The 27,439-nt window shown below is 43.4% G+C and overlaps 1 protein-coding gene across 1 annotated transcript in view; it reads right to left on the bottom strand.

The window, feature by feature from the left end:
• Positions 1-1,544: 1,544 nt before the first annotated feature.
• Positions 1,545-27,439, bottom strand: part of LOC118373218 (membrane-associated guanylate kinase, WW and PDZ domain-containing protein 2-like) — a 28,312-nt gene continuing 2,417 nt past the window's right edge. The window contains exon 2 of the mRNA XM_052465226.1: positions 1,545-1,927. Coding sequence (XP_052321186.1) covers positions 1,707-1,927 — 221 coding nt within the window. The 3' untranslated portion in view covers positions 1,545-1,706. The remainder of the gene's footprint in view (positions 1,928-27,439) is intronic.

The following is a 27,439-nucleotide window of genomic DNA, read 5'->3' on the forward strand; positions in this document are numbered from 1 at the left end:
GGGGGCCCCTCAAGGGTGCATGCTCAGTCCCCTCCTGTACTCCCTGTTCACTCATGACTTCATGGCCAGGCACGACTCCAACACCGTCATTAAGTTTGCCGATTACACAATAGTGGTAGGCCCGATCACCTACAACGATGAGACAGCCTATAAGGAGGTCAGAGACCTGACCGTGGGGTGCAAGAACAACAACCGAGAGGTGATTAAGACAAAAGAGATGATTGTGGTGCAGTCAATGAAGAGCACAACCACAGGGTAAAATGTATTGTAGGAGGTTAATAAGTGTGAAACTTTGTAAAGTTATCCAGTGACCACTGTTGGGTGCCCAAAATTGACAGGAAAAAATAGCCTTCTGGCCTTTTGAAAGGGATACAAGTTCAAGTAGCTGAGCTGAACCTAGATCAGAAAATTATTTTCCTGCAATGCATTATTCATCAAGAGGTGCTCTGTAAATGTGTTCTGAAAATGACTGATTTTGCCTTCACCTTGGATATCATGGCCCTCATAAATGAACTACAAAGGAAGTGCCTTTTTGCACATCAGATATACAGCCTTGTCAAAGCCTTGAAGGGAAAATTACTTTTCCTGACCCGCCAAGTAGAAGTCAAAAATCTCACCCACCTTCCGACACTACTAGTCTGTTCCCTATCAGATGACCAGCGGGAGAAGTATACATCACTGCTGCGTGTTTTGAACAGTGAGTTTTCTCGTTGTATTGAGGATTTCAAAGTGTTGGAAAATGATATGCTGTTGGTTTCTTCTCCTTTCACCTTCAATGTGGATAACGCTCCCACTGACCTGCAACTTGATCTTATCGATTTTCAGTCTGATGCAGGGATTGGAGAAATATTCAAAACAATGTCACTGACAAGGTTCTATGCATCTCTTGATGGAACAATTTTTTTTCCAGAGATTAGGAGTCATGCTCAGAAGATGTTTGTACTGTTTGGGTCAACCTATGTATGTGAACAGACATTTTCAGTGATGAAATATAACAAGTCAAGGCACAGATAATCTCTTACTGACTCTCACCTCTCAGCAATCATGTGCATAGCAACGTCAGAAACTATACTTGACTTCACTGCTTTAGTCAATGCCCAGAGACTTCACTCCTCACACTGATTGAGTAGGTTAAATGTGTTGAGGTCTCTCTCATGTTTTTGTGCATACCCGTTAACAAGGGTTCTGTCCGTGATTCTGAATGCACATTGTACTTTTCCCTCCGTGTAGTTCATTGCATGTTTAATAACGAAAATACCTACCAAAAAGGAGAACATGGATGTGGTTTATTTATGTGCATGTTACTGTGCATGTTACAGTAGATATCTGTCAACACAGTCATACACATGAAGTATAATCCTGTAATATGATTCTAGCCCGCGATGGCAAAAATATATTCTAATGTGGCTCTCCATGGAAAATAATTACCCAGGCCTGCTCTAAAGCCCAAGACACACAATCTCTTAAGTAATTCACATAGGAACAATTGTGAATGCGGCCATGTGCTAAAGCAGTGAGGTAGTGCTTAAAAAACAAATAAAAGGTTTCAACAATAAAATGATTTATTAGTAGTAGCCTACAATTATGAAAAACTTAAAAACACACAAACACACAAAGGCTTAGGTAAAAACCATATATAAACCTAGGCTTATATCACAAGATCCTTTGAGTATCTTTGGTTCAGGTTATGTTATGGACAAAGGAATCTAGTCTGAGGGCATATTACATGTCCTGCTCCAAAGGGCAGGACAGAAATGTCCATGGCCTTTCATTGCAAACATATATGTTTGCCTGGTTGTGTCCAGTCCGGGGGATGCCTTCATATCTCCGGGAGGAAGGGCGTCAACATTGCACAGCAGCGGAAACCTGGTTCCATCTGAGTGAAAACTCCTTGGCCACAACAACACCAGGCTCCAGACAATTAAAGCTGTAAAGGAGGAAAGCAGACAAAATTAGACAAGACATTTAAATCTTGCATACCAGCAATAACATTGTTTTCTTTTTTGGGGGGAGATATTTTATTAGGATCCCCGTAAGCTGTTGCAAAAGCAGCAGCTACTCTTTCTGGGGTCCACACAAAACATAACACAGAATGACATAATACAGAACATCAATAGACAAGAACAGCTCAAGGACAGAACTACATACATTTTTTTAAAGGCACATGTAGCCTACATATCAATGCATAGATCCCTGGGTGGCATGTCTGGTGGGATGTCTCTCCTCAACTCTTAGCCAAGAGAGACTGGCATGCATAGTATTTATATCAGCTACAATAAAGAGCAGAAGGTGCCGCTCTATTCTGGGTCAGCTGAAGCTTAACGAGCTCTTTTCTTGCTTTTTGGAGTGTGGTGTCAAAAAAGCAGAGCATCTCTTTATTACGACCAGACCTCTCCCCATCTTTACAACCATTGAATCTATATGTATCGACCATGTTTACAATCTAAGGTAACGCCAAGTAATTTATTCTCCTCAACTTGTTCAACAACCACACCATTCCTTAACAGATTCAGTTGAGGTCGAGAACTTATTAAGGAATTATTTGTACCGAATACAATGCTCTTAGTTTTAGAGATGTTCAGGACCAGTATATTCCACCCATTCCAAAATAGACTGCAAATAGAAAAGAGTAGGGCCTAGAGAGCTGCTGGGTTGCGTTTACACAACAATTAATTGAGGGCATTGAAACCAGGTGTGAGGAAAAACAAGACAAAACACATGGAAAATTAAAAGTGGATCGATGATGGCTGGAAGACCGGCGACGCCGAGCGGCACCCGAACAAGGAGAGGACCCGACTTCGGCAGAAGTCGTGACAGCTGCCCTGCGGTACACCACAATTTACATGTTTGATATTAGAGAAGAATCCATTAAAGAAAATATGTTGATTTCTTTTAGATAGATAGCTCTGAATCCACGATATGGCAGAGGTTGAAAAGCCATAACACAAGTTTTTTCAACAACAAGTTAGGTCAATAATTGTTTATTTAAAAAATATATATATTTCACCTTTATTTAACCAGGTAGGCAAGTTGAGAACAAGTTCTCATTTACAATTGCGACCTGGCCAAAATAAAGCAAAGCAGTTCGATACATACAACGACACAGAGTTACACATGGAGTAAAACAAACATACAGTCGATAATACAGTATAAACAAGTCTATATACGATGTGAGCAAATGAGGTCTATATAAGTCTATATACAATGTGAGCAAGTGAGGTGAGATAAGGGAGGTAAAGGGAAAAAAAGGCCATGGTGGCGAAGTAAATACATTATAGCAAGTATAACACTGGAATGGTAGATTTGCAGTGGAAGAATGTGCATAGTAGAGATAGAAATAATGGGGTGCAAAGGAGCAAAATAAATAAATACAGTAGGGGGAGAGGTAGTTGTTTGGGCTAAATTATAGATGGGCTATGTTCAGGTGCAGTAATCTGTGAGCTGCTCTGACAGCTGGTGCTTAAAGCTAGTGAGGGAGATAAGTGTTTCCAGTTTCAGAGATTTTTGTAGTTCGTTCCAGTCATTGGCAGCAGAGAACTGGAAGGAGAGGCGGCCAAAGGAAGAATTGGTTTTGGGGGTGACCAGAGAGATATACCTGCTGGAGTGCGTGCTAAAGGTGGGGGCTGCTATGGTGACCAGCGAGCTGAGATAAGGGGGGACTTTACCGAGCAGGGTCTTGTAGATGACCTGGAGCCAGTGGGTGTGGCGACGAGTATGAAGCGAGGGCCAGCCAACGAGAGCGTACAGTTCGCAGTGGTGGGTAGTATATGGGGCTTTGGTGACAAAACGGATGGCACTGTGATAGACGGCATCCAATTGATTGAGTAGGGTATTGGAGGCTATTTTGTAAATGTCATCGTGGAAGTCGTGGATCGGTAGGATGGTCAGTTTTACAAGGGTATGTTTGGCAGCATGAGTGAAGGATACTTTGTTGCGAAATAGGAAGCAAATTCTAGATTTAACTTTGGATTGGAGATGTTTGATGTGAGTCTGGAAGGAGAGTTTACAGTCTAACCAGACACCTAGGTATTTGTAGTTGTCCACATATTCTAAGTCAGAACCGTCCAGAGTAGTGATGTTGGACGGGCGGGCAGGTGCAGGCAGCGATCGGTTGAAGAGCATGCATTTAGTTTTGTTTGTATTTAAGAGCAATTGGATGCCACGGAAGGAGAGTTGTTTGGCATTGTAGCTCATCTGGAGGGTTGTTAACACAGTGTCCAAAGAAGGGCTAGAAGTAAACAGAATGGTGTGGTCTGCGTAGAGGTGGATCAGAGACACACCAGCAGCAAGAGCGACATCATTGATGTATACAGAGAAGAGAGTCGGTCCAAGAATTGAACCCTGTGACACCCCCATAGAGATTGCCAGAGGCCCGGACAAAAGGCCCTCTGATTTGACACACTGAACTCTATCAGATAAGTAGTTGGTCAACCAGGCGAGGCAATCATTTGAGAAACCAAGGCCATAAACCAACCATAGATACAGCAACACCTCCCTCATAAGCTTTTCTGTCTCTTCTATTGATGTTATATCCTTGTATTGCTACTGCTGTATCATCAAATGACTATCTAAGTGAGTCTCAGAAATTGCTAATATATGAATGTTATCTGATGTTAGCAGGTTGTTGATTTCATTAACCTTTTTTCTAAGGCTACATATATCAATATGGGCTATTTTCAGCTCTTTCCTGGGTAGCTTATCAGAGATAGACATAATACTGAAAAGAGCAAACAAAGCAAGTTAAAACAATATACATTCAGCAGTCCATTTGTCAATTGGTGTGTGTGAGTGTGTGTGTGTGCGTGCTGCGGGGTTGAAGCTACAAAACCATAGGCTTGCCTCTCTCATCCCTTCAGGCTTCTGGGACAGAGGGTGGACAATGAGCCTGTCATAGCGGATATAAGCAATGTACCCACAGGCTCAGGCAGCTTTTATGGCTGGGATCAGTTCTTTCCTTTTCTGGCGCACAGCTTCAGGATCGTCGTTGTTGAGGACGATATACCTTCCACTCAAGTTTTTGGCTCTTTCCAGAACAGCTACCTTGTCCTCGAACCTCAGGAATTGACCACTATCGGCCTGGGCTTATCACCTGGGACGGTGGTGGGTTTTACAGTCCTGTGGGCGTGCTCCACCTCAATCTTCCTGTGGTCCATCTTCAATTTCTCAGAGATCATTTCCCTCACTTTGTCCTCAGACTCCGTCCAGGTCACATGTGGAGACTGCAAGTCCGTCCACAAACATGTTGCGCCACCTTGATTGTCCCCCTGATTTATCTGTCATTGTTGTCATGGATTCACACACAGAACTGTGTATCTCAATGACTTACAGATTGCTGTCATCTTGCCATTCTGTTTCAACTCATCGAGCTGACCTTGGGAGAACTGCAAACTGTTCTTCAGGTCCTGGACCTCTCTGATCAGGTCGTCCATTTTATTAATGAGTTGAATCCAAGTATTTAGACTAAACACTTGAAGCGATTTTCTTGTTGTCATAACAACTGCTTGCAAGTCTCTTTTTGTTCGTTTAAAAGATCCTTCACGTATGATACAGAGACACCACTGTCCTCAATGGTACTCCCGCCGACGTTGGTCTTTGTCATGGTAGCTAGCAACGTAGGTTACACTATTACTCCTCGCAGTTCCAGACAGGGCAGGTCACAGGAACGATTGAAAACAACAAACAGCAGGGATCTAGACAGCACCAGAGCCAGGATAATCCGCGGTCCCAGCCACAATGGCTAACCGTATCGTGGGCTGAATTCAAGAAAACCTGCTAGCTTGATTTGCAGCTAGCTAGCAGCTAGGGTAGCTGCGACGCCAAATAGCTCCTCAGATCCGTCCTTGGCCGGCAGGATCACTGGAAAGACACAAGCAGTCCCAGCAACTGATGCCAAATGCGTCGTGGGATCCAAACTAAGGAGCTAGCTATCAAGAACATTCCAATACACTTTCAAGTAACAAACGTTTAAAAAAAACTAAACTGAGCTCTTCCTCAATCCGCGTTCATCAGGAGGTGATATCCAAAGGGCATTGTAAGGAGATGTAAGGAGTCAGTGCACATTATTGCTTCTCCCCCATGTCCAAGCAAAAAGCTCATAGTACAAAGACAAAATACCTGAAGTGTTGCTTGTTCACCCTAGATCACCGGTGGCAGAGATCAAGTTTATGCTGAAAGAAAAATTCCAGAAAAATAGGTTAAAACTTAATTTGTCCTATAGCTTGTTATTGCCTGTTGACCCCAGCCTAACAATAGCAATGCAGACACAGGATAACTAAATAGATAACATTTTGCTTCATAATTACCAGCTGGCTAGATAAAAATGGTATTCAATCTAGTTAGGCTGCTAGTTGAACATGCAAAACAAAAATCAACCTAGAAATCTATAATCCAATAGCTAGCTAGCTACACTGAACAAAAATGTCAACGTAACATGTAATGTGTTGGTCCCATGTTTCATAAGCTGAAATAAAAGATCCTACAAATGTTCCATACGCACAAAAAGCTTATTTCTCTCAAATATTGTGCACAAATTTACATCTCTGTTAGTGAGCATTTCTCTTTTGCCAAGACAATCCATCCACCTGAGTGGTGTGGCATATCAAGAAGCTGATTAAACAGCATTTTCATTACGCAGGTACACCTTGTGCTGGGGACAGTCTGAAGTTGAGGGAGCATGTAATTAGCATGCTGACTTCAGGAATGAATCCCGGGGAAGGACTGCCCGTTCCATGATCTCGCCATCACGGTTGACAACTCCACTGTGTCCTCCTCCCAGAGCGCTAAGAACCTTGGCGTGATCCTGGACAACACCCTGTCGTTCTCAACTAACATCAAGGCGGTGGCCCGTTCCTGTAGGTTCATGCTCTACAACATCCGCAGAGTACGACCCTGCCTCACACAGGAAACGGCGCAGGTCCTAATCCAGGCACTTGTCATCTCCCGTCTGGATTACTGCAACTCGCTGTTGGCTGGGCTCCCTGCCTGTGCCATTAAACCCCTACAACTCATCCAGAACGCCGCAGCCCGTCTGGTGTTCAACCTTCCCAAGTTCTCTCACGTCACCCCGCTCCTCCGCTCTCTCCACTGGCTTCCAGTTGAAGCTCGCATCCGCTACAAGACCATGGTGCTTGCCTACGGAGCTGTGAGGGGAACGGCACCTCAGTACCTCCAGGCTCTGATCAGGCCCTGCACCCAAACAAGGGCACTGCGTTCATCCACCTCTGGCCTGTTCGCCTCCCTACCACTGAGGAAGTACAGTTCCCGCTCAGCCCAGTCAAAACTGTTCGCTGCTCTGGCCCCCCAATGGTGGAACAAACTCCCTCACGACGCCAGGACAGCGGAGTCAATCACCACCTTCCGGAGACACCTGAAACCCCACCTCTTTAAGGAATACCTAGCATAGGATAAGTAATCCTTCTCACCCCCCTTTAAGATTTAGATGCACTATTGTAAAGTGACTGTTCCACTGGATGTCATAAGGTGAATGCACCAATTTGTAAGTCGCTCTGGATAAGAGCGTCTGCTAAATGACTTAAATGTAAATGTAATGTAAATGAATGACCGCCAGAGCTGTTACCAGATAATTAATTGTTCATTTTTCTACCATAACAACATCCAACATCGTTTCAGACAATTTGGCAGTATGTCCAACCAGCCTCACAACCGCAGACCACATGTATGGCGTTGTGTGGGTGAGAAGTTTGCTTATGTCAACATTGTGACCAGAGTGCCCCATTGTGCCGGTGGGGTTATTGTATGGGCAGGCACAAGCTACAGACAACAGATACAATTGCATTTTATCGATGGCAATTTGAATGCAAAGAGATACCGTGACAAGATCCTGAGACCCATTGTCGTGCCATTTATCCAGGCTGTATCACATCCGGCCATGATTGGGAGTCCCATAGGGCGGCACACAATTGGCCCAGCATGGTCCTGATTTGGCCGTTGTAGGCCGCCATTGTAAATAAGAATTTGTTCTTAACTGACTTGCCTAGAGGCTACATTTAAAAAAATAATAATAAAAATGTATCCGCTGCCGTCACCTCATGTTTCAGCATGATAATGCACAGCCCTATGTCGCCAACAAATGCATATATGTATTCCCAGTCATGTGAAATCCATAGATTGGGGCTGAATGAATTGATTTAAATTGACTGATTTCCTTATATGAACTGTAACTCAGTATAATCTTTGAAATTGTTTTTTAGCAAGGCTAGCAAACTAGCCAACTTAGCATGTGTCCCTATAATGAAACATGGGGTTTGATTAGCTTGCTAATCGATTAGCATTCACACCAAAAGGGGGTATTTTTGGTAGCTAGCTAGTTAAACATGACAAACTGGGAAACATGAAAAGCTCAGCTTGCTGTCTTGACGTTGCATTGCCCTGCAATGAGCCATCGCTGAACAATGGCTCGTTGTGGGACCAAGCAATCTAAAATGGCACCTGTATGCAACTGTCTAGCTAGCTAAATAAATAGCAAACAGTAGTTAGCAATTTCAAAAAAACAACGTTTTAATAAATTTGAGACAATAATGTATGTACATGATGGCATTTTAACTGTATACTCTTACCGGTGTATGGATTATGATGACTCACAGCATACGGAAACACTTTCAAAATTATCTTTCCCACTTGGCTTCAACCAGTACATATTGCTTTAGCCACAGAAGACAAAGCTGTGTCGATCCCAGCAGCTGTATTCAGGGCAACGATGGTATTGAACGCTGAAGCTGCACTTATGAAAAGATAAGTAAATCCAATGGATCTTTCCAATATCCGCGGCAGCAGGGAGCGGGAGTGTGTCATTTGACAGAGGAGCCTTGAGTGACAAATAATGGTGGGGAGTCGACTCCAAATTAATAAATTCCTCGACTGCTTGCCCGTCAAATCCCGGTGTCGTCTCTCATTTCTGGGTGTCAAGCTTAGATTCCTCTAGGAATTGACTCATCGATTTTAAGATTCTGTATTTTTGCAACAGAGGAAACTAGTTGCTGAAGGCTACTTCTGAGAACACAAACTCTCACATCTTTCACAGCAAAGAAAGTGTGACCTAGCGAGAAAGGAGAGAGAGGGGAGGGGCACAGCGAGGCATTGTCAGGCATGTCAGCCACCAGGCAGAACATGCATCGGTAATCAAAAGATGTTTCGGCTGACGCAATGCTGTATCACGCAATTTCTTGGCTTACAATGTCTTGTGCAAGTTCACTAAAGTAGGGGCTATCAATGAGTAGGGTGAGCTTTTCTACTTGCAACAGACTGAAGACCAAACACACACTAGTGTTTTTCATAGCGAAGAGAAAGAACAGGAGACCCAGCAAGGTTGAAAGTGGATCGGGGCAGGCAGACAGACAATCTTAACCGTGTGCAACGGCTATATCTTCGTAATCTGCCTTGTAAATTCACCAAAAGTATATTAAAGTATATATGCATCAGCTTAATTAGGCCTAAATGTGCAATAAACCATATTGTGCCTATAGCTTATTTAATGAATCCCTGGCTGGAGAGCTACCTTCCTGTAGGTTTTTCGCTCCAACCCCAGTTGTAACTAACCTGATTCAGTTTATCAACCAGTTAATTATTGATTCGGATGCGCTAGATTAGGGTTGGACTTAAAAGCTACAGGATGGTAGATCTCCACAAACAAGTTTAGAGAGCCCTGTCCTATGCAAATACGGTTCAGAAGCTCAAATCAGCAGGATTGTTATTAGGAAGGACGTGTACCATGAATAGCTAAATGTTGATCACACTTCAATTTAAATATTATGGGGACACCTATGCATTTGGCAGCCAAGCACAAGTTATTAGTGTAGCCTATTATCGTCTTAACATGGCATAGAAATATCTTCATGCTTAGGATGTGTATGGGTGTGTGTGCTTATGAATGTGTGTGTGAGGGATGGTGAATATGAATATGTGTAGGAGGGTGGGAGAGAACGATTGTGTGGATGCATAGGGTAGATGTTGTGTGTGAATGAATTAGAATGGACGAGTAAGTTCATGTATGGATGGTTGTAAGTGTGTCAGAGGAAGGGGGGATGGGACAAGCTTGGCTTTGACTGGAAGGAGAGCGAGCTCAAGAATTTGTTTGAGAGTAAATTGTTTGTTGCAGAAAGTTCAGTTTAACAGGCTAGAGTCTACTTCGTTTCATTTAATTTTTTGTTTTGCTTGTATTTACCAACAGCCTGTATAGGTCCAGAGAAATGCATAAGTTATTGTCACTTCTTTTTTTTACTCTGCCTTTAAATTGTTATCTCTGCGACACATATTGAGTAGATTCTCATAGAGGTTTCCACATTCCGAGGAAAATTGTTGCGTTTTGTCATTTGCATTTACTATGCTTTCTTCCGGGACAATGTGGACCAACCAGACTTCCGATTAAACAATAGTTTACTCACGGAGGACTATAAGAGAAGAAGTGGCTACTCTTAGCAAACAGATTAAGAATTTACACAATCTACTGGGGAAAGCACCACCTACCTACTCATTCTCAACACCACAGGCTGGACGCCGTTCCGATGTGTTGAGAGTATCGCTGCCATCTCAACACTCATTGACAGAATGGGAAATGCCTTCCAGGGACTCCTCCCCGAAGAAGTCTGGAGCAAGACCTTCGCTTCTGGTGGATTTAGTTGATGATACTTTCGCCATTTCTTCTGCCCAACCATGGAGGCATGTCACCCGCAGTAGATCAGCTGGCGAGAAGTGGCCTATGGCGAGTGGGGTTTCTTTGGCGTGACCCAAATACAGATGTTGAACAGCTTTGCCCTCCTGTTTTCGGAGGTCCCAGCACCTATCCGGACTCCTTCCCAGGGATTTTGATTCTCCTTTGGACTCGGATCACCGGACCTCGAGGGTGTCTGAAGCACTAGCTCCATCAGTGCAAAAACTGTCGAACCTCCTCTGCAATTTCAACAGCCGATAAAATCGGTGGTTCTCCTAAGCTTTATGGATGTCACGACTTCCGCCGAAGTTGGTCCCTCTCATGTTCGGGCGGCATTCAAAGTCACCGACCTTCTAGCCATCGCTGATCCTCTTTACATTTTACTTTGTTTTTTACTTGTCTTCCATCACACCCGGTTCCAATCCCATCAATTACACGTGGTGAATTTAACCCTCTGTTCCCTCTCAAGTCCTTGTCGGTGATTGTTTATTGTAAGTGGTTGTGCACGTCTGTCCTGGTGTGCGTCGGGTTATGTACCCATTATTTGATTGTTCTGTTTTCCAGTGTTTTGTTTTGTTATTGACTTCTCAGCCGCCAGTACGCACCCCATACAGAATCACCGACCTGTCTATGGAGTCAGCAAGAGCAGGTACCCCGGGTAGGTGGAGGAAAGCATCCGGGAGCACGCAGTAATGCCCCACCATCTTGGCACTGCCATGGACCTCATTGTTCAGACTATGGACCGCTGGGAGAGACAGGGAGTTCTTCCAGCGCCTCCACCAGCACAACCGGGGTCTCCTCTGAGCGCCCCTCTTCCTCCTGGTCCCAGTGGGATTCGTCCTTCCCTGCCCCAGGAATACAACGGAAAGGCTGCGAACTCCCAGGGGTTCCTTCTTCAACTGGACTTATACCTGGCCACTGTCCACCCGGCTCCATTGGGCCGTGAGAGGGTGTCCGTCCTCGTCTCGTGCCTCACAGGAAAAGCCCTGGGATGGGCCAACGCTGTGTGGAGAGAGGGAGATGCGGCGTAGGACCAGTTTGAGGAGTTCACCCGCCATTTCACCCACCCGAGGGTAGAGTGGCGGGTGAGCACCTCTTCCATTTGAGGCAGGAGATGAGGAGCGCCCAGGAGTTCGCCCTGGACCGCTGCAGTCTGTGTGAGGACGTCCATTGGGACTTGGCCTGCAGAGACACCACCCTCATGTTCGACCAGCTGGTGTACTTGTCCATCCGGCTGGACAAGCTGCTGGCTACCCGAGGACGTTCTGATCGGGGTCTTGTGGTTCCAACCTCCTGCACCCCCTCTCCGATACCCGTGGAGCTGGGACGGGCGGTGCACAGGGAGAGTGGAGGGGGTTCCAGCTTGTACACCATCTGTGGCCGCAGAAGTCACACTGCCGGTCGGTGCCAGGTTGGTTCCTCTGGGGGACGAGGCAGCAGGCAGGGCCGGCACTATTCTCACCCAGAGCCCTCTGTTGCACATATGTTTGTGTATATCACTTTCCCAAAATGTTCCCGGCATTCCCAGCATAAGGCGCTCGTCGATTCAGGAGTGGCAGGGAATTGTATTGATAGAGCGTTAGCCTATAGTTTAGGGAATCCCCATTGTTACCGTGGCTGTGCCTTTCCCCGTTCACGCCTTTCCCCGTTCGACCATTAGGGTCAGGGTTGATTAGGGAGGTCACAGCTCCTTTTGGGCATGGTGACACAGGGGGGTCACAGGGAGAGAATTAGTCTCTTCCTTATGGACTCTCCTGCATTTCCCGTGGTGCTGGGCCTACCCTGGTTAGCTTGTCATAACCCCACTCTTTCTTGGCCACAGATGGGTGGTCGCGAGAGTGCTCAGGTAGGTGTTTAGGGGTTTCCGTTGGTGCTACAATGGTGGAGAGTCCAGACCAGGTCGCATTCCCCCTGAATATGCCGATTTGGCTCTCACCGTCTCTAAAAAGAAGGCGACATAATTACCACCTCATCGAAGGGGCGATTGTGCAATAAATCTCCTGGTAGAAGCTGCACTTACCAGGAGTCATGTGTATCCCATCTCACAGGCGGAGACATATGGAAACATATGTCTCCAAATCCCTGCGTCAGGGGTACATCCGGTCCTCCACTTCACCTGCCTCCTCAAGTTTCTTTTTTTGTGAAGAAGAAGGAGGGAGGTCTGTGCCCGTGTATTGACTATCGGGGTCTGAATCAGAACAGACCCGCTATAGTTACCCGCTACCGCTCATAGCCACAGTGATTGAGTCAATGCACGGGGCTCACTTCTTCACCAAACTAGATCTCAGGAGCGCTTACAACCAGGTGTGTATCCGGGAGGAAGACGGCTTTCAGTACCACCTCAGGGCACTATGAGTACCTCTTCATGCCGTACGGGTTGATGAATGCGCCATCAGTCTTCCAAGCCTTTGTAGACAATATTTTCAGGGACCTGCATGGGCAGGGTAGGGTGGTGTATATTGATGACATTTTGATATACTCCGCTACACGCGCCGAGCATGTGTCCCTGGTGCGCAGGGTGCTTGGTCGCCTGTTGGAGCCTGACCTGTACGTCAAGGCTGAGAAGTGCTTGTTCTTCCAACAATCCTTCTCCTTCCTTGAGTATTGCATTTCCACCTCAGGGGTGGAGATGGAGAGTGACCGCATTTCAGGATTGCGTAATTGGCCGACTCCCACCACGGTAAAGGATGTGCAGTGGTTCTTAGGGTTTGCCAACTACTATCGGAGGTTTATCCGGGGTTTTGGTCAGGTAGCGGCTCCCATTACCTCACTGGTGAAAGGGGGCCTGGTAACGCTTGCAGTGGTCACCTGAGGTGGACAGAGCCTTAAAACCTCTTGGAACTACCCATCCCAGATCCGGGAGAATTGTCATCAACTACACTAATTAGCATAGCGCAACGGTCAAAAAACATTAGTAGAAAATATTAATATTCATGAAATCACAAGTGATATATAGTGAAACACAGCTTATCCTTTTGTTAATTACTCTGTCATCTCTGATTTTGAAATTATGCTTTACAGCCAAAGCAAGACAAGTGTGTGTACGTTTATCGATAGCCTAGCATAGCATTATGTCCAGCTAGCAGCAGGAAGCTTGGTCACGAAAATCAGAAAAGCAATCAAATTAACCGGTTACCTTTGATGATCTTCGGATGTTTTCACTGACGAGACTCCCAGTTAGACAGCAAATGTTCCTTTTGTTCCATAAAGATTATTTTTATACCCAAAATTCCACCGGAAATAGCGGTCAGGACAACGCCCCCCAAAAAATTCAAATTATATCCATAATATCGACAGAAACATGCCAACTTTAAAAAAAAATCTATCCTCAATGTGTTTTTCAAATATCTATTCGATAATATATCAACCGGGACAATTGGCTTTTCAGTAGGAGTGAGAGGAAAAATGACTACCTCTGTCTTTTACGCAACAATCACTCTGAGAGCCCTCAGCTGGCAACTGACGCAATGTAGTCGTTTACGCTCATTCTTCAAAATAAAGGCCTGAAATTATGTCTAATGTATATTATTGTATGTATATTATTATTATTATAAAGGCTGTAGACACCTTAGGGAAGCCAAAGAAAAAGGAATATGGCTGTTATCCCTTTCAATGGGCAATAGGGATGCATAGAAAGACAGGGGTTTCAAAATAAGAGTCACTTCCTGATTGGATTTTTCTCAGGATTTCGCCTGCAATATCAGTTCTGTTATGCTCACAGACAATATTTTTACAGTTTTGGAAACGTTAGAGTGTTTTCTATCCTAAGCTGTCAATTATATGCATATTCTAGCATCTGGTCCTGAGAAATAGGCGGTTTACTTTGGGAACTTATTTTTCCAAAATTAAAAATAGTGCCCCCTAGTTTCAAGAGGTTAAATCACCTGAGGGCTCTATTTACCTCGGCTCCCGTGCTGGCCCATCCGGATCCCTCTTTGGCGTTTATAGTGGAGGTGGACGCATCCGAGGCTGGGATAGGAGCTGTGCTCTCTCAGCACTCCGGTACGCCACCGAAGCTCCGCCCCTGTGTCTTCTTCTCGAAGAAGCTCAGCCCGGTGGAGCGAAACTATGTTGTGGTGGTCCGGAAGCTGTTGGCTGTCGCCAAGGCCTTGAAGGTGTGCAGACATTGGCTTGAGGGAGCTAGACACCCTTTTTTTCATCTGGACTGACCACCACAATCTGGAGTACATCCGGGCGAGGAAACTGAACCCTCGCCAGGCAAGGTGGGCCATGTTTTTCACCCGTTTTGTGTTTACCCTTTCTTATAGACTAGGCTCCCAGAATGTTAAGGCAGATGCATTGTTCCGGCCTTATGACACAGAGGTGTAGCCCATGGATCCCACTCCGCTGGACATGGACATTGAGCAGGCTTTACGTGCAGAGCCCGCTTCCGTCCAGTGTCCCGCCGGGCGTCTGTACGTCCTGTCTGCTGCTCGTGACCGGTTGATCTATTGGGCCCACATGTCACCCTCCTCTGGTCATCTTGGAATCAGTCGGACAGTGCTCTGTTTAAGCGGGATGTACCGGTGGCCTACCTTGGCTAAGGACGGTGAGGGTTTATGTTTCCTCCTGTCCTTGTCGGTGATTGTTTATTGTAAGTGCTTGTGCACGTCTGTCCTGGTGTGCATCGGGTTATGTACCCATTATTTGATTGTTGTGTTTAAAAAAAAAAAATTGCTGCGCCATTTGGAAACACTGTTTTTGCTCTCCTGTGTTCTCTGCCGCCAGTACACACCCCTCACAATGGAATTGTTTTAAGTTAAAATTAAAGTTCATACCAAGAATCATTTTGCTATTTAATTTTGAATTTTAAAACCCCGTCAGTATAAAAAGATACACAGTACCACTCAAAAGTTTGGACAGACCTACTCAATCAAGGGTTTTTCTTTATTTTTACTACTTTCTACATTGTTCAATAATAGTGAAGACATCAAAACAATGAAATAACACATATGGCATCATGTAGAATCAAAAAAAGAATATTCTATATTTGAGATTCATCACATAGCCACCCCTTCCTTGCCTTGATGAAATCTTTGCACATTCTTGGCATTCTCTCAACCAGCTTTATGTGGTAGTCACCTGGAATGTATTTCAATTAACAGGTGTGCCTTGTAAAAAGTTTATTTCCTTCTTAATGTGTTTGAGCCACTCAGTTGTGTTGTGACAAGGCCGGAGTGGTATACAGAAGATAGCTCTATTTGGTAAAAAACCAAGTCCATATTATGTCAATAACAGCTCAAATAAGCAAATAGAAATGACAGTTCATCATTACTTTTCATCAAGTGCTACGATCAAACTGGCTCTCATGAGGACAGCGACAGGACAGGAAGACCCAGAGTTACCTCTACTGCAGAGGATAAGTTCATTAGAGTTACCAGCCTCAGAAATGGGCAATTACTGCACCTCAAATTGCAGCACAAAAAAATGTTTTCAGAGTAACAGACATATCTCAACATCAACTGTTCAGAGGAGACTACTTGAATCAGGCCTTCATGGTAAAGTGTCTACAAAGAAACCACTACTAAAGTACCCCAATAAGAGGAAAATACTTGCTTGGGCCAAGAAACATGAGCAATGGACATTAGACTGGTGGAAATCTGTCCTTTGGTCTGCTAAGTCCACATTTTTCATATTTAGTTCCAACTGCCGTGTCTTTGTAAGACACAGGGTAGGTGAACAGATGATCTCCGCATGTGTGGTTCCCACCATGAAGCATGGAGAAGGTGGTGTGGGGGTGCTTTACTGGTGACACTGTCTGTGATTTATTTTGAATTCAAGGCACACTTAACCAGCATGGCTACCACTGCATTCTGCAGCAATATGCCATCCCATCTGTTTTGCGCTTAGTGGGACTATCATTTATTTTCAACAGGACAATGACCCAAAACACTCCTCCAGGCTGTGTAAGGTCTACTTGACCAACAAAGATGATGGAGTGCTGCTTCAGATGACCTGGCCTCCACAACCACCCGACCTCAACCCAATTGAGATGGTTTGGGATGAGTTGGACCACAGAGTGAAGGAAAAGCAGCCAACAAGTTATCAGAATATGTGGGAACTCCTTCAAGACTGTTGGAAAAGCATTCCAGGTGACAACCTGACAACTGAGTGGCTCAAACATATTAAGAAGGAAAGAAATAAGTCGCTCTGGATAAGAGCGTCTGCTAAATGACTTAAATGTAAATGTAAATGTAAATGCCACAAATTAACTTTTAACAAGGCACACCTGTCAATTGAAATACATTCCAGGTGACTACCACATAAAGCTGGTTGGGAGAATGCCAAGAGTGTGAAAATCTTTCATCAAGGCAAAGGATATCTACTTTGAAGAATCTAAAATGTAAAATATATTTTTGTTTAACACTTCTATGGTTACTACATGATTCTACATGTGTTTTTTCCTAGTTTTGATGTCTTCACTATTATTTGACAACGTGGAAAATTGTAAAAAATAAAGAAAAACCCTTGAATGAGTTGGTGTCCAAACTTTTCAAATGGTACTGTATAAAAACATTTTTTTTTTGAAAAAAATCCTCAAATACCATTTTCCAACTCCTTGAGTCAGAGAGCACATAAATTAGAGCAGAGCCTACACACACACACACACATTCTCTACTTTCCCCCATTCAAGTCTTCTCTCTTTCTTCCCCTCATCTCCTTCCTGTTTATGTCTTTATGCTCCTCTTTCTCTCTCTGCCCAACCCCCCCCCCACACACACTCTCTGACCCATCTATTTCTGCCCCTCTCCCTCTGCAGAAATATAATTCCTAATTGTGAGTCCTCATCTGAGTGGAGAAATGCAGCTGAAGCACAAAATGTGTTTGATGCTGAGCAGAAATGTCGCACTAAGGTATTTTCGGTGAAGGACAATTATAGTTACACACCCCTGATCAGTATTTGTTTTTCTCCAATTGAGCGTTGACTTTCAACATAAATTACAACCCCTGTCAATACACAACTGGACTCACCTGCTCCCGCTTTCGCCCGTTGTGCTATTTACAAACAAACACGTGACAGGCTCAAATGTTCTGGAGAACTACATAATGTAAAATAATTTGACAGTTGAATCACAATCTGCTTTATCTCTGTATTGCACAAGTTGACTGCAGGTATTTACTTAAAACGTAGCTATAAATATAACATTGTGTTGAAAAACTTCAAGAAAATTGTTTCAACAGTATTGAAAAACCACCCCATAACTATTTCCAAATACCCCGGTATACGGTATGTAAGTTAAACTGCCCAAGCCTAGGCAGATGTAAGTCTGAGCCTCTCCTCTGTCATTATGTGGAGGTCAGGCCAAGGACAGAGGTTGACGTCAAAGCTGGATGTACTAGCGGCGCACAACATGAGCGCTACACTCCCTCTGGGAGCAAGCCTCAAATCAAATCAAATTTTATTTAGCCTTTGTGTGTGTGTGTGTGTGTGTGTGTGTTGGTCCTGCCAATGGAGTACCTAGAAGCCACATTTATTTATGTCTCACAACCACAGAACCATCCACACAACTACACACACACACAGTTCTGGCATCACCCTCCATTAAGCCTTCAGTCTCATTGAAGTGAGTTGTAAAAAGAGCACTCTGCTACTATCTGTGCGTGCATGCGTGTAGCCTTGTACTAGCTGAGCAAGTGGATTCTTTCTAGATGATTTCTCAGTGAGCCTTGAGTGTGTGTCAGACCACCTTCATAACAGGGCTTCACTCTATCTCTATGGCAGGAGGATTACAATGGTACTGCACAGTGGGAGACCAGAGAGGAGGAACAGAGGCTAGGGCTGTGGTGACTGTTTTACCGCCACACCAGCAGTCATGAGTCATGACCGCAGTAAAATTCCATGTGACCGTTGAGTCATGTTAATCTCCTTTAATGCACTCTGGACATGCGTTAGTGGTATATTAAAGCTTATGGATAGCACAGGGCTACATATGAGCCCCCACCCACCCAAAAAAACAGAATTAAAACATTAATTGTGCCGTTATGCAGGGGTGGGAAACTCCAGTCCTTGAGAGCCTGATTGGTGTCACTTTTTTCTCCATGCGAGCAAACACAGCTGATTAATAAAGTGCATTCCAATCTGAAGATCATGATTAAGTGATTATTGGAGTCAGGTGTGTTAGCTGGTACTGGGGAAAAACTGTGACACCAAATCAGGCCCTCCAGTCAAGGACTGGAATTGCCCACCCCTGCACGGTTATACAATACATAGCCTATTACACATGGTAAAAAAAAACATTTTTAAAAACCTGATTTAAGATCTTTGGTACATAATTGGTCTAGCCTATATAGCAAAATTAAACAAATTCTAGTAATCACCTCTGAGTGTTGACTATTATTATGCATACCAGATGGACTGGTTACCTTATTCGATGCTCCAAACTTCATATCCATGAGTCTGGGAGAGAAGGTATAGGCCTAGGCGATGCTTCATTGATGGTTCATTGACTAAAAGAGTAAGCCTACAATTATAGGTAATTTGGTTTTGAATTGCCTATATTTTCATAATTAATAGGCTGATACATTACCTTTAGCTTCAGAGTATGTCACCCCTGTGCATTTCCATCTCCTCCCCTATTTCCTTCATTCCTTCCTCGAGCACGCACAGAGAGGGGCTGTCAACATTTGAATGAAATATGTTTTGTTGTGGAAACATGTTACCATCAATGTTTCCAAACAGAGTTCACTTGGTTTCCCAAATGAAGTGCTGGGTAGCTGCAGAAACAGGGTTGGAAAGGCCATGGCACACAGAGTTCGGGCAGAATATCACCTGGAGCAAGAGGCTGCATGTTCCTCAAACAGTGGTTGATGTGTGGAGTGCAATATCTGGAGTAGCCTACCGGGGATGAGTGAAAATGTAACTGTCAGGAAAGTTGCCGCCATTTGGAAAAGCCTATGGCATGGCGCATAGCCAGATAACATTGTCATGACGTTGCTATCGTTAATGTGATGACATGCTATTTATCGAATAATAACTATGTTCATTATTATGCGACTAAATTAATCGTGTAACAACTAACTCAGTAACACTTATTTTCCACCATAATTTGCAAATAAATTCATTAAAAATCCTACAATGTGATTTTCTGGATTTTATTTCTGATTTTGTCTGTCATAGTTGAAGTGTACCTATGATGAATATTACAGGCCTCTCTCATCTTTTTAAGTGGGAGAACTTGCACAATTGGTGGCTTACTAAATACTTTTTTGCCCCACTGTACACATTATGAAAACTCTTCAAGTTACAATGTTTTTGTTATAATGTCTTTATCTAACTTTATGACATCACAAAATCGACATTTATTTTCATATTCCATCTATCATTGCTACCACCATTTTGGCTGATAAAATATAATGTCCCAAAGTCAATTTATTTGATGATTTGTAGTTTTGGGCTGTAATCTCTTCCTTGGGCACACAGACATTCCAGTCTCTCACACTAGAGACCAGAAAGGAGTTGGGCTGCTCTCTTATAATTTATAATGGGCGTGAGGTCATAACCCCCACCCCTCCCCCATCAATCCCTCTATTCATTCCGCTCCCCTTCTGTGGGAAGGAGAGATACCTCTAGAACTGTGATCCACTGTAACCTGATCCTCACAGGCCGGTCATGACAACATACAGTAGGCCAACTCATATTCTGTGCTTCTGAAATACATTTTCTCCATATCATAATGCTTCTTTAAACCTGCCTAAAATAAATAATGGATTTATTGTGATTGTGTATATTAAATTGATTTATTAGACATCTTGAAATGTAGATGTTCTAAAGGCGCGCATCAATGGCTTGTATGTGCGGAGACCTGGAGATGCTAAACATGTTATGCATCTCACATCCCTGAAGGGTTCTGTGTCCTCCTCTATGCCACAACAAATTAATTCAGCCAGTGGCCACATTACGGAAAAATTGTCATAATTGATACATGCATTTTTCAAATAACTTCTAAGCCTATTTACAGTTATATTGGGCTGGATGCTGATAGGGTCAGTTTGCTGAATGTTCCAAGAAATGATAGTCAAAACTTTTATTTGGGCTAAGATTCTTGAATCGTTGGTAAATGTACAACTTTTCTCTTTCTTATCTGAGAAAAATATTTTGAATGTAAACCAATCAGGTTTTACACATAAGCACAGCACTATTACAGCAACCACTTAGTTGTTAATGAGCTTATTGATGAGCTTTAGTCTCATTCGTCTCGGTCTCATCTTTAGTCTCGGTCTCATGTAGCAAAATTTTAAATGGTTTATTTTACATTAGATGAAAGTAAAGACTCAGAGCTAGAAAATGGTATATCATACACTACAGTTGAGGAATAGTGGGAGAGTAATTTTGCTCTAAAAGTTGATACACTTGTAACCTCACTTTTGAGAAAATTGCCTCTTTTTTGTCTACAACCATTCAGCATTGTTCACACCCTCTTAAGCTTTAAGGATTCACATGTGAGGCCATGAACTAAACAACCAAAGATATCAAGACTAAACACTGGTTTATACTACAGGTGTGTTTGTAAATTTAATCTGGAGTGCCAGAGTGTGCTCTATGTTGTCAGATTGTCCATTCGTGAATTCAGAGCCTTTCACTTGAAGTGTTCAGAGCATACACTGGGTGCTCTGGCCGAGGAGTAGCATTCTGGCCTTAACAACAGCAGTCAAGCACCCAAGCTAACTGGCTAACGTTGGCTAGCTTGCTAGCTACTTCCAGACACAAATGAGAGAACAGCTCACTGACCATTTTACACACGCTAGCAGAGCTGGTTAGGCTATGTTATTTTATCCAGAGCATTGGTGACTGCAACTGTGCTGCTGGCAACAATTTAGAGAGTGCTCTGAAATCGGAGTAGATAGCCAGAGTGAATTTACCAGCTGCGTCTATCGACAGTTGTAGCAGTGACATAATAAACATTCTATTGAAATAGTTACTTGCACAGTGAAGTCTTTTGTTCAGACAGCTAGGTAAACAATGAACCATAATCACAACTCATAATGTTACTACCCTGCATGAATCTGCAGGTAGCTAACCAACCAGGTTCAATGTTAGCTAGCTGTCTCTGAGATATGAATAATATTACTACATACACGTAACATTAGCTACCTAGCTAACAGTACACTTTAACTTGAAATGAAAATGACTTTCTGCCAAAAATTGGAATGTGTAATATCTGAAAATGGACGCTTCTCCCTCCCTGTCACGGATGCCATGGTTGCCTTTAGTTTGAAGATGTAATTCAGAGACAGGTGTTTTATACAACAGCCTTCTGTGTGTTCTCTTTTCGACTCCGTCTGCATATTCACAATCAAATGGCAGAATTTTCTCCATCTTAGCTGTCATACTCGAATTCCACTGATATCAAAATGCGGTCCACCAGAAAGTGGAGAGCAACACTTATGCAGTTTTACTACTTCATATCTTTCAAAAAAGCCACGTTAGAAAGGATTACCTACACATACTGCTCATGTTATAAACAGCAGCCTGGCTGACGGCAGACCAATCCAAACCATCTCTCGGCATGTCCAGCCCACTCATTATCTCAATCAATCTAGGCTAGCAGAAAGGTTGCTGACTTTGTCCTTGGATAAACCAACTGGGCACCTAATTTAACAAAAACAAACGCATAGACTTTTTTAAATAAATAAAAATAGGTTTACGTTTAAATGGCTCTGCTGTCAAGAAGTGACACACGACATATGCCTACTTTCCTGAAAGGAGTGATAATTCCATTTTTAGCTCAATTTATAAAAACCTGTTTTTGCTTTGTCATTATGGGGTATTGTGTGTAGACTGATGAAGGAATAAAACAATTGAATCTATTTTTGAATAACGCTGTAACCTAACAAAAAATGGAAAAAGTCAAGGGGTCTGGATGCTTTTTGAAGGCACTGTATATGCTATTGCCCCGACTGTTGATCTGGCTGTGTTAAAACAACAGTCAGATTTTATCGCTATGCAGGGCTGTAGGCATAGTGTTACCATGCTCTATGTGCCAGGATTTCGAGCCTTGGGACAAGGTTACTAGCTACGTTATTTTATTCACAGTGTGAGTGAGTAGTGAGTCTCAGCCTAGTCCGACTCGACATGCCACCGCCAGGTAAAAGAAAGGGACCAGGTATCCGCATTGTCTTTGGGCAACCTAAAAGAAAAGTTAGCAGCATGACCATCCCCCCTCGGAATTTCTGTCCCACTGAGCTGGATCTTCTGTCCCACTGAGCAGTGCACACTGTGAACTCAGTGGAAGACAGAAGTTCCGTGGGGGATGGAAACTGTTTGGTAAAGTAATTTACCATCTTGTATGATTCATGTCGCGTAGCAGTCTCAGTACTAGAGGCGTCACTACAGACCTTGGTTCGATTCCAGGCTGTATCAAAGCCGGCCGTGGTTGGGAACCCCATAGGGCGGCGCACAATTGAACCAACATCGTCAGGGTTAGGGTTTGGCCGGGGTAGGCCGTCATTGTAAATAAGAATTTGGTCTTAACTGACTTGCCTGGTTAAATAAAAAATGTAGTCCTAGTTAAATGTGATTGCTGAACTCACAGTAAATGTGTCCTGTAAAGTAAACTTCATTGTTCACTGTCTCTGTCTGGGTCACTGTATATATCCATGTCTGCTGTGATCGGGAGCAAGTGACAGTGAAGAGAATGATGTCAGTGCAGGCAGGGGCAGCAGCAGTGTTGATCTACAGGTGACTGAGATTATTTATCCCCTAAAGTGAAGATAAACTGTCACAAAACTGTGTGGTCCCTGTGAAGGTATATCTTTACTGATGACAAAATTTGACTTCCTTTGGTAACCAGTCATGCACAGACACATAACCTCATACTGCGCACTCTGCCTTCAGCGATCATCACATATTCTTATCTACTTTTTTACCTAGGTTAAAAATCAATGAGACAGAAATGATTGTTGGTAAGTCGCTCTGGATAAGAGCGTCTGCTAAATGACTTAAATGTAAATGTAAAATGTAAATGTTGGTCAAATCAATTCAAATGTTATTTGTCACATGCAATACAACAGGTTACACCTTACCGTGAAATGCTTACGTACAAACCCTTGACAAACAGTGCAGAATGATTTTATTTTTTTGCTAAATCTTTTTTTTTTTAAATAAACACAAAATAACAAGCTGGTACCGTTACCGAGTCAAAGTGTAGGGGTACGGGTTAGTCGAGGTAATTGATGTCTAATTTACAGTGGGGCAAAAAAGTATTTAGTCAGCCACCAATTGTGCAAGTTCTCCCACTTTAAAAGATGAGAGAGGCCTGTAATTTTCATTATAGGTACACTTCAGCTATGACAGACAGAATGAGAAAAAAAAATCCAGAAAATCACATTGTAGGATTTTCTATGAATTTATTTGCAAATTATGGTGGTAAAAAAGTATTTGGTCAATAACAAAAACTGGCTAGGCCACTCCAGGACCGTCAAATGCTTCTTACAAAGCCACTCCTTCGTTGCCTAGGCGGTATGTTTGGGATCATTGTCATGCTGAAAGACCCAGCCACGTTTCATCTTCAATGCACTTGCTGATGGAAGGAGGTTTTCACTCAAAATCTCACGATACATGGCCCCATTCATTCTTTCCTTTGCACAGACCAGTCGTCCTGGTTCCTTTGCAGAAAAACAGCCCCAAAGCATGATGTTTCCACCCCCATGCTCCACAGTAGGTATGGTGTTCTTTGGATGCAACTCAGCATTCTTTGTCCTCCAAACACGACGAGTTGAGTTTTTCCCAAAAAGTTATATTTTGGTTTAATCTGACCATATGACATTCTCCCAATCTTCTTCTGGATCATGCAAATGCTCTCTAGCAAACTTCAGACGGGCCTGGACATGTACTGGCTTAAGCAGGGAGACACGTCTGGCACTGCAGGATTTGAGTCCCTGGCGGCGTAGTGTGTTACTGATGGTAGGCTGTGATACTTTGGTCCCAGCTCTCTGCAGGTCATTCACTAGATCCCCCCGTGTGGTTCTGGGATTTTTGCTCACCGTTCTTGTGATCATTTTGACCCCACGGGGTGAGATCTTGCGTGGAGCCCCAGATCGAGGGAGATTATCAGTGGTCTTGTATGTCTTCCATTTCCTAATAATTGCTCCCACAGTTGATTTCTTCAAACCAAGCTGCTTACCTATTGCAGATTCAGTCTTTTCAGCCTGGTGCGGGTCTACAATTTTGTTTCTGGTGTCCTTTGACAGCTCTTTGGTCTTGGCCATAGTGGAGTTTGGAGTGTGACTGTTTGAGGTTGTGGACAGGTGTCTTTTAAACTGATAACAAGTTCAAATTGGTGCCATTAATACAGGTAACGAGTGGAGGACAGAGGAGCCTCTTAAAGAAGTTAATGGTCTGTGAGAGGCAGAATTCGTGCTTGTTTGTAGGTTTTACATTTACATTTAAGTCATTTAGCAGACGCTCTTATCCAGAGCGACTTACAAATTGGTGCATTCACCTTATGACATCCAGTGGAACAGCCACTTTACAATAGTGCATCTAAATCTTTTAAGGGGGGTGAGAAGGATTACTTTATCCTATCCTAGGTATTCCTTAAAGAGGTGGGGTTTCAGGTGTCTCCGGAAGGTGGTGATTGACTCCGCTGTCCTGGCGTCGTGAGGGAGTTTGTTCCACCATTGGGGGGCCAGAGCAGCGAACAGTTTTGACTGGGCTGAGCGGGAACTGTACTTCCTCAGTGGTAGGGAGGCGAGCAGGCCAGAGGTGGATGAACGCAGTGCCCTTGTTTGGGTGTAGGGCCTGATCAGAGCCTGGAGGTACTGAGGTGCCGTTCCCCTCACAGCTCCGTAGGCAAGCACCATGGTCTTATAGCGGATGCGAGCTTCAACTGGAAGCCAGTGGAGAGAGCGGAGGAGCGGGGTGACGTGAGAGAACTTGGGAAGGTTGAACACCAGACGGGCTGCGGCCCAAATACTTATTTTAGGTGACCAAATACTTATTTTCCACCATAATTTGCATATAAATTCTTTAAAAATCCTACAATGTGATTTTCTGGATTTATTTTCTCTCATTTTGTCTGTCATAGTTGAAGTGTACCTATGATGAAAATTACATGCCTCTCTCATATTTTTAAGTGGGAGAACTTGCACAATTGTTGGCTGACTAAATACTTTTTTGCCCCACTGTACATGTAGGTAGGGGTAAAATCAGTATGCGTATATAATAAACAGCTAATTGCAGCAGCATAAAAAAGGGAGTCAATTGAAATAGCCCTGGTAGCCATTTCATTACCTGTTCAGCATTCTCATGGCTTGTTAATGAGCCCTTTGGACCTAGACTTTGCTCTCCGACATTGCTTGCCGTGCGGCAGCAGACAGAACAGTCTATAACTATATAACTAGGGAGGCTGGAGTCTTTGACCATTTTTAGGGCCTTCCGCTGACACTGCCTGGCATAAAGCTCCCGGATGGCAAGAAGCTTGGCCACAGTGATGTACTGGGCCATACGCACTTCCCTCTGTAGCGCCTTGCAGTCGAATGCCGAGCAGCTGCCATACCATATGCAATCTGTCAAGAGGCTCTCGATGGTGCAGCTGTATAACTTTTTTCAGTCTCCAGGGGGGGTATAGGCATTGTCATGACCTCATTGCGACTGTCTTGATGTGTTAGGACCATGATAGTTTGGTGAAGTGTACACAAAGGAACTTGAAACTCTTGACCCGCTCCCCTACAGCCCCGTCGATATGAATGAATGCTCGGCCCTCATTCCAAAGGAGCTGCCCACAATCAAGTGACAGACAAGAAAGTGATGTCAGCGCAGACAGGTGTAGCATCAGTGTTAATCTACAGATGAGTGAGATTAACCCCTCTAGGGTATGTGGGACGCTATCGTCCCACCTGACCAAAATCCAGTGAAAGTGCAGGGCGCCAAAATCAGACAACAGAAATCTCATAATTAAAATTCCTCAAACATACATGTATTATAATGTATTTAAAGATAAACTTGTTGTTAATCCCACCACAGTATCCGATTTCAAAAAGGCTTTACGACAAAAGCATACCATGCAATTATGTTAGGTCAGTACCTAGTCACAAAAAAACACAGCCATTTTTCCAGCCAAAGAGAGGAGACACAAAAAGCAGAAATAGAGATAAAATGAATCACTAACCTTTGAGGATTTTCATCATATGGCACTCATAGGACTTCATGTTACACAATACATGTATGTTTTGTTCGATAAAGTTAATATTTATATCCAAAAATCTCAGTTTAGATTGGCGCGTTGTTATGTTTTGCCTCCAAAACATCCAGGTGAAAGTGCAGAGAGCCACGTCAATATACAGAAATACTCATCATACATGTTGATGAAAATACAACTGGTAAGCATGGACTTAAAGATATACTTCTCATTAATGCCACCGCTGTGTCAGATTTTTAAAAAATATTTACGGAAAAAGCACACCATGGAATAATCTGAGTAAAGCGCTCAGAGACCAAAACAAGCCATACAGATTCCCACCATGCATGTTATGGAGTCAACAAAAGTCCGAAATAGCATTGAAAATATTCATTTACCTTTGATGATCTTCATCAGAATGCACTCCCATGAATCCCAGTTCCACAATAAATGTTAGTTTTGTTCGATAATGTCCATCATTTATGTCCAAATACCTCCTTTTTGATCGCGCATTTAGTACAGTAATCCAAATGTGCAGGCACTAGGTCCAGACAAAGTCAAAAAAGTTATACTACAGTTTGTAGAAACATGTCAAACGATGTATATAATCAATCTTTAGGATGTTTTTATCATAAATCTTCAATAATGTTTCAAC

This window comes from Oncorhynchus keta, chromosome 17 (genome assembly GCF_023373465.1).
Source record: "Oncorhynchus keta strain PuntledgeMale-10-30-2019 chromosome 17, Oket_V2, whole genome shotgun sequence".
Taxonomy (NCBI): Eukaryota; Metazoa; Chordata; class Actinopteri; order Salmoniformes; family Salmonidae; genus Oncorhynchus; species Oncorhynchus keta.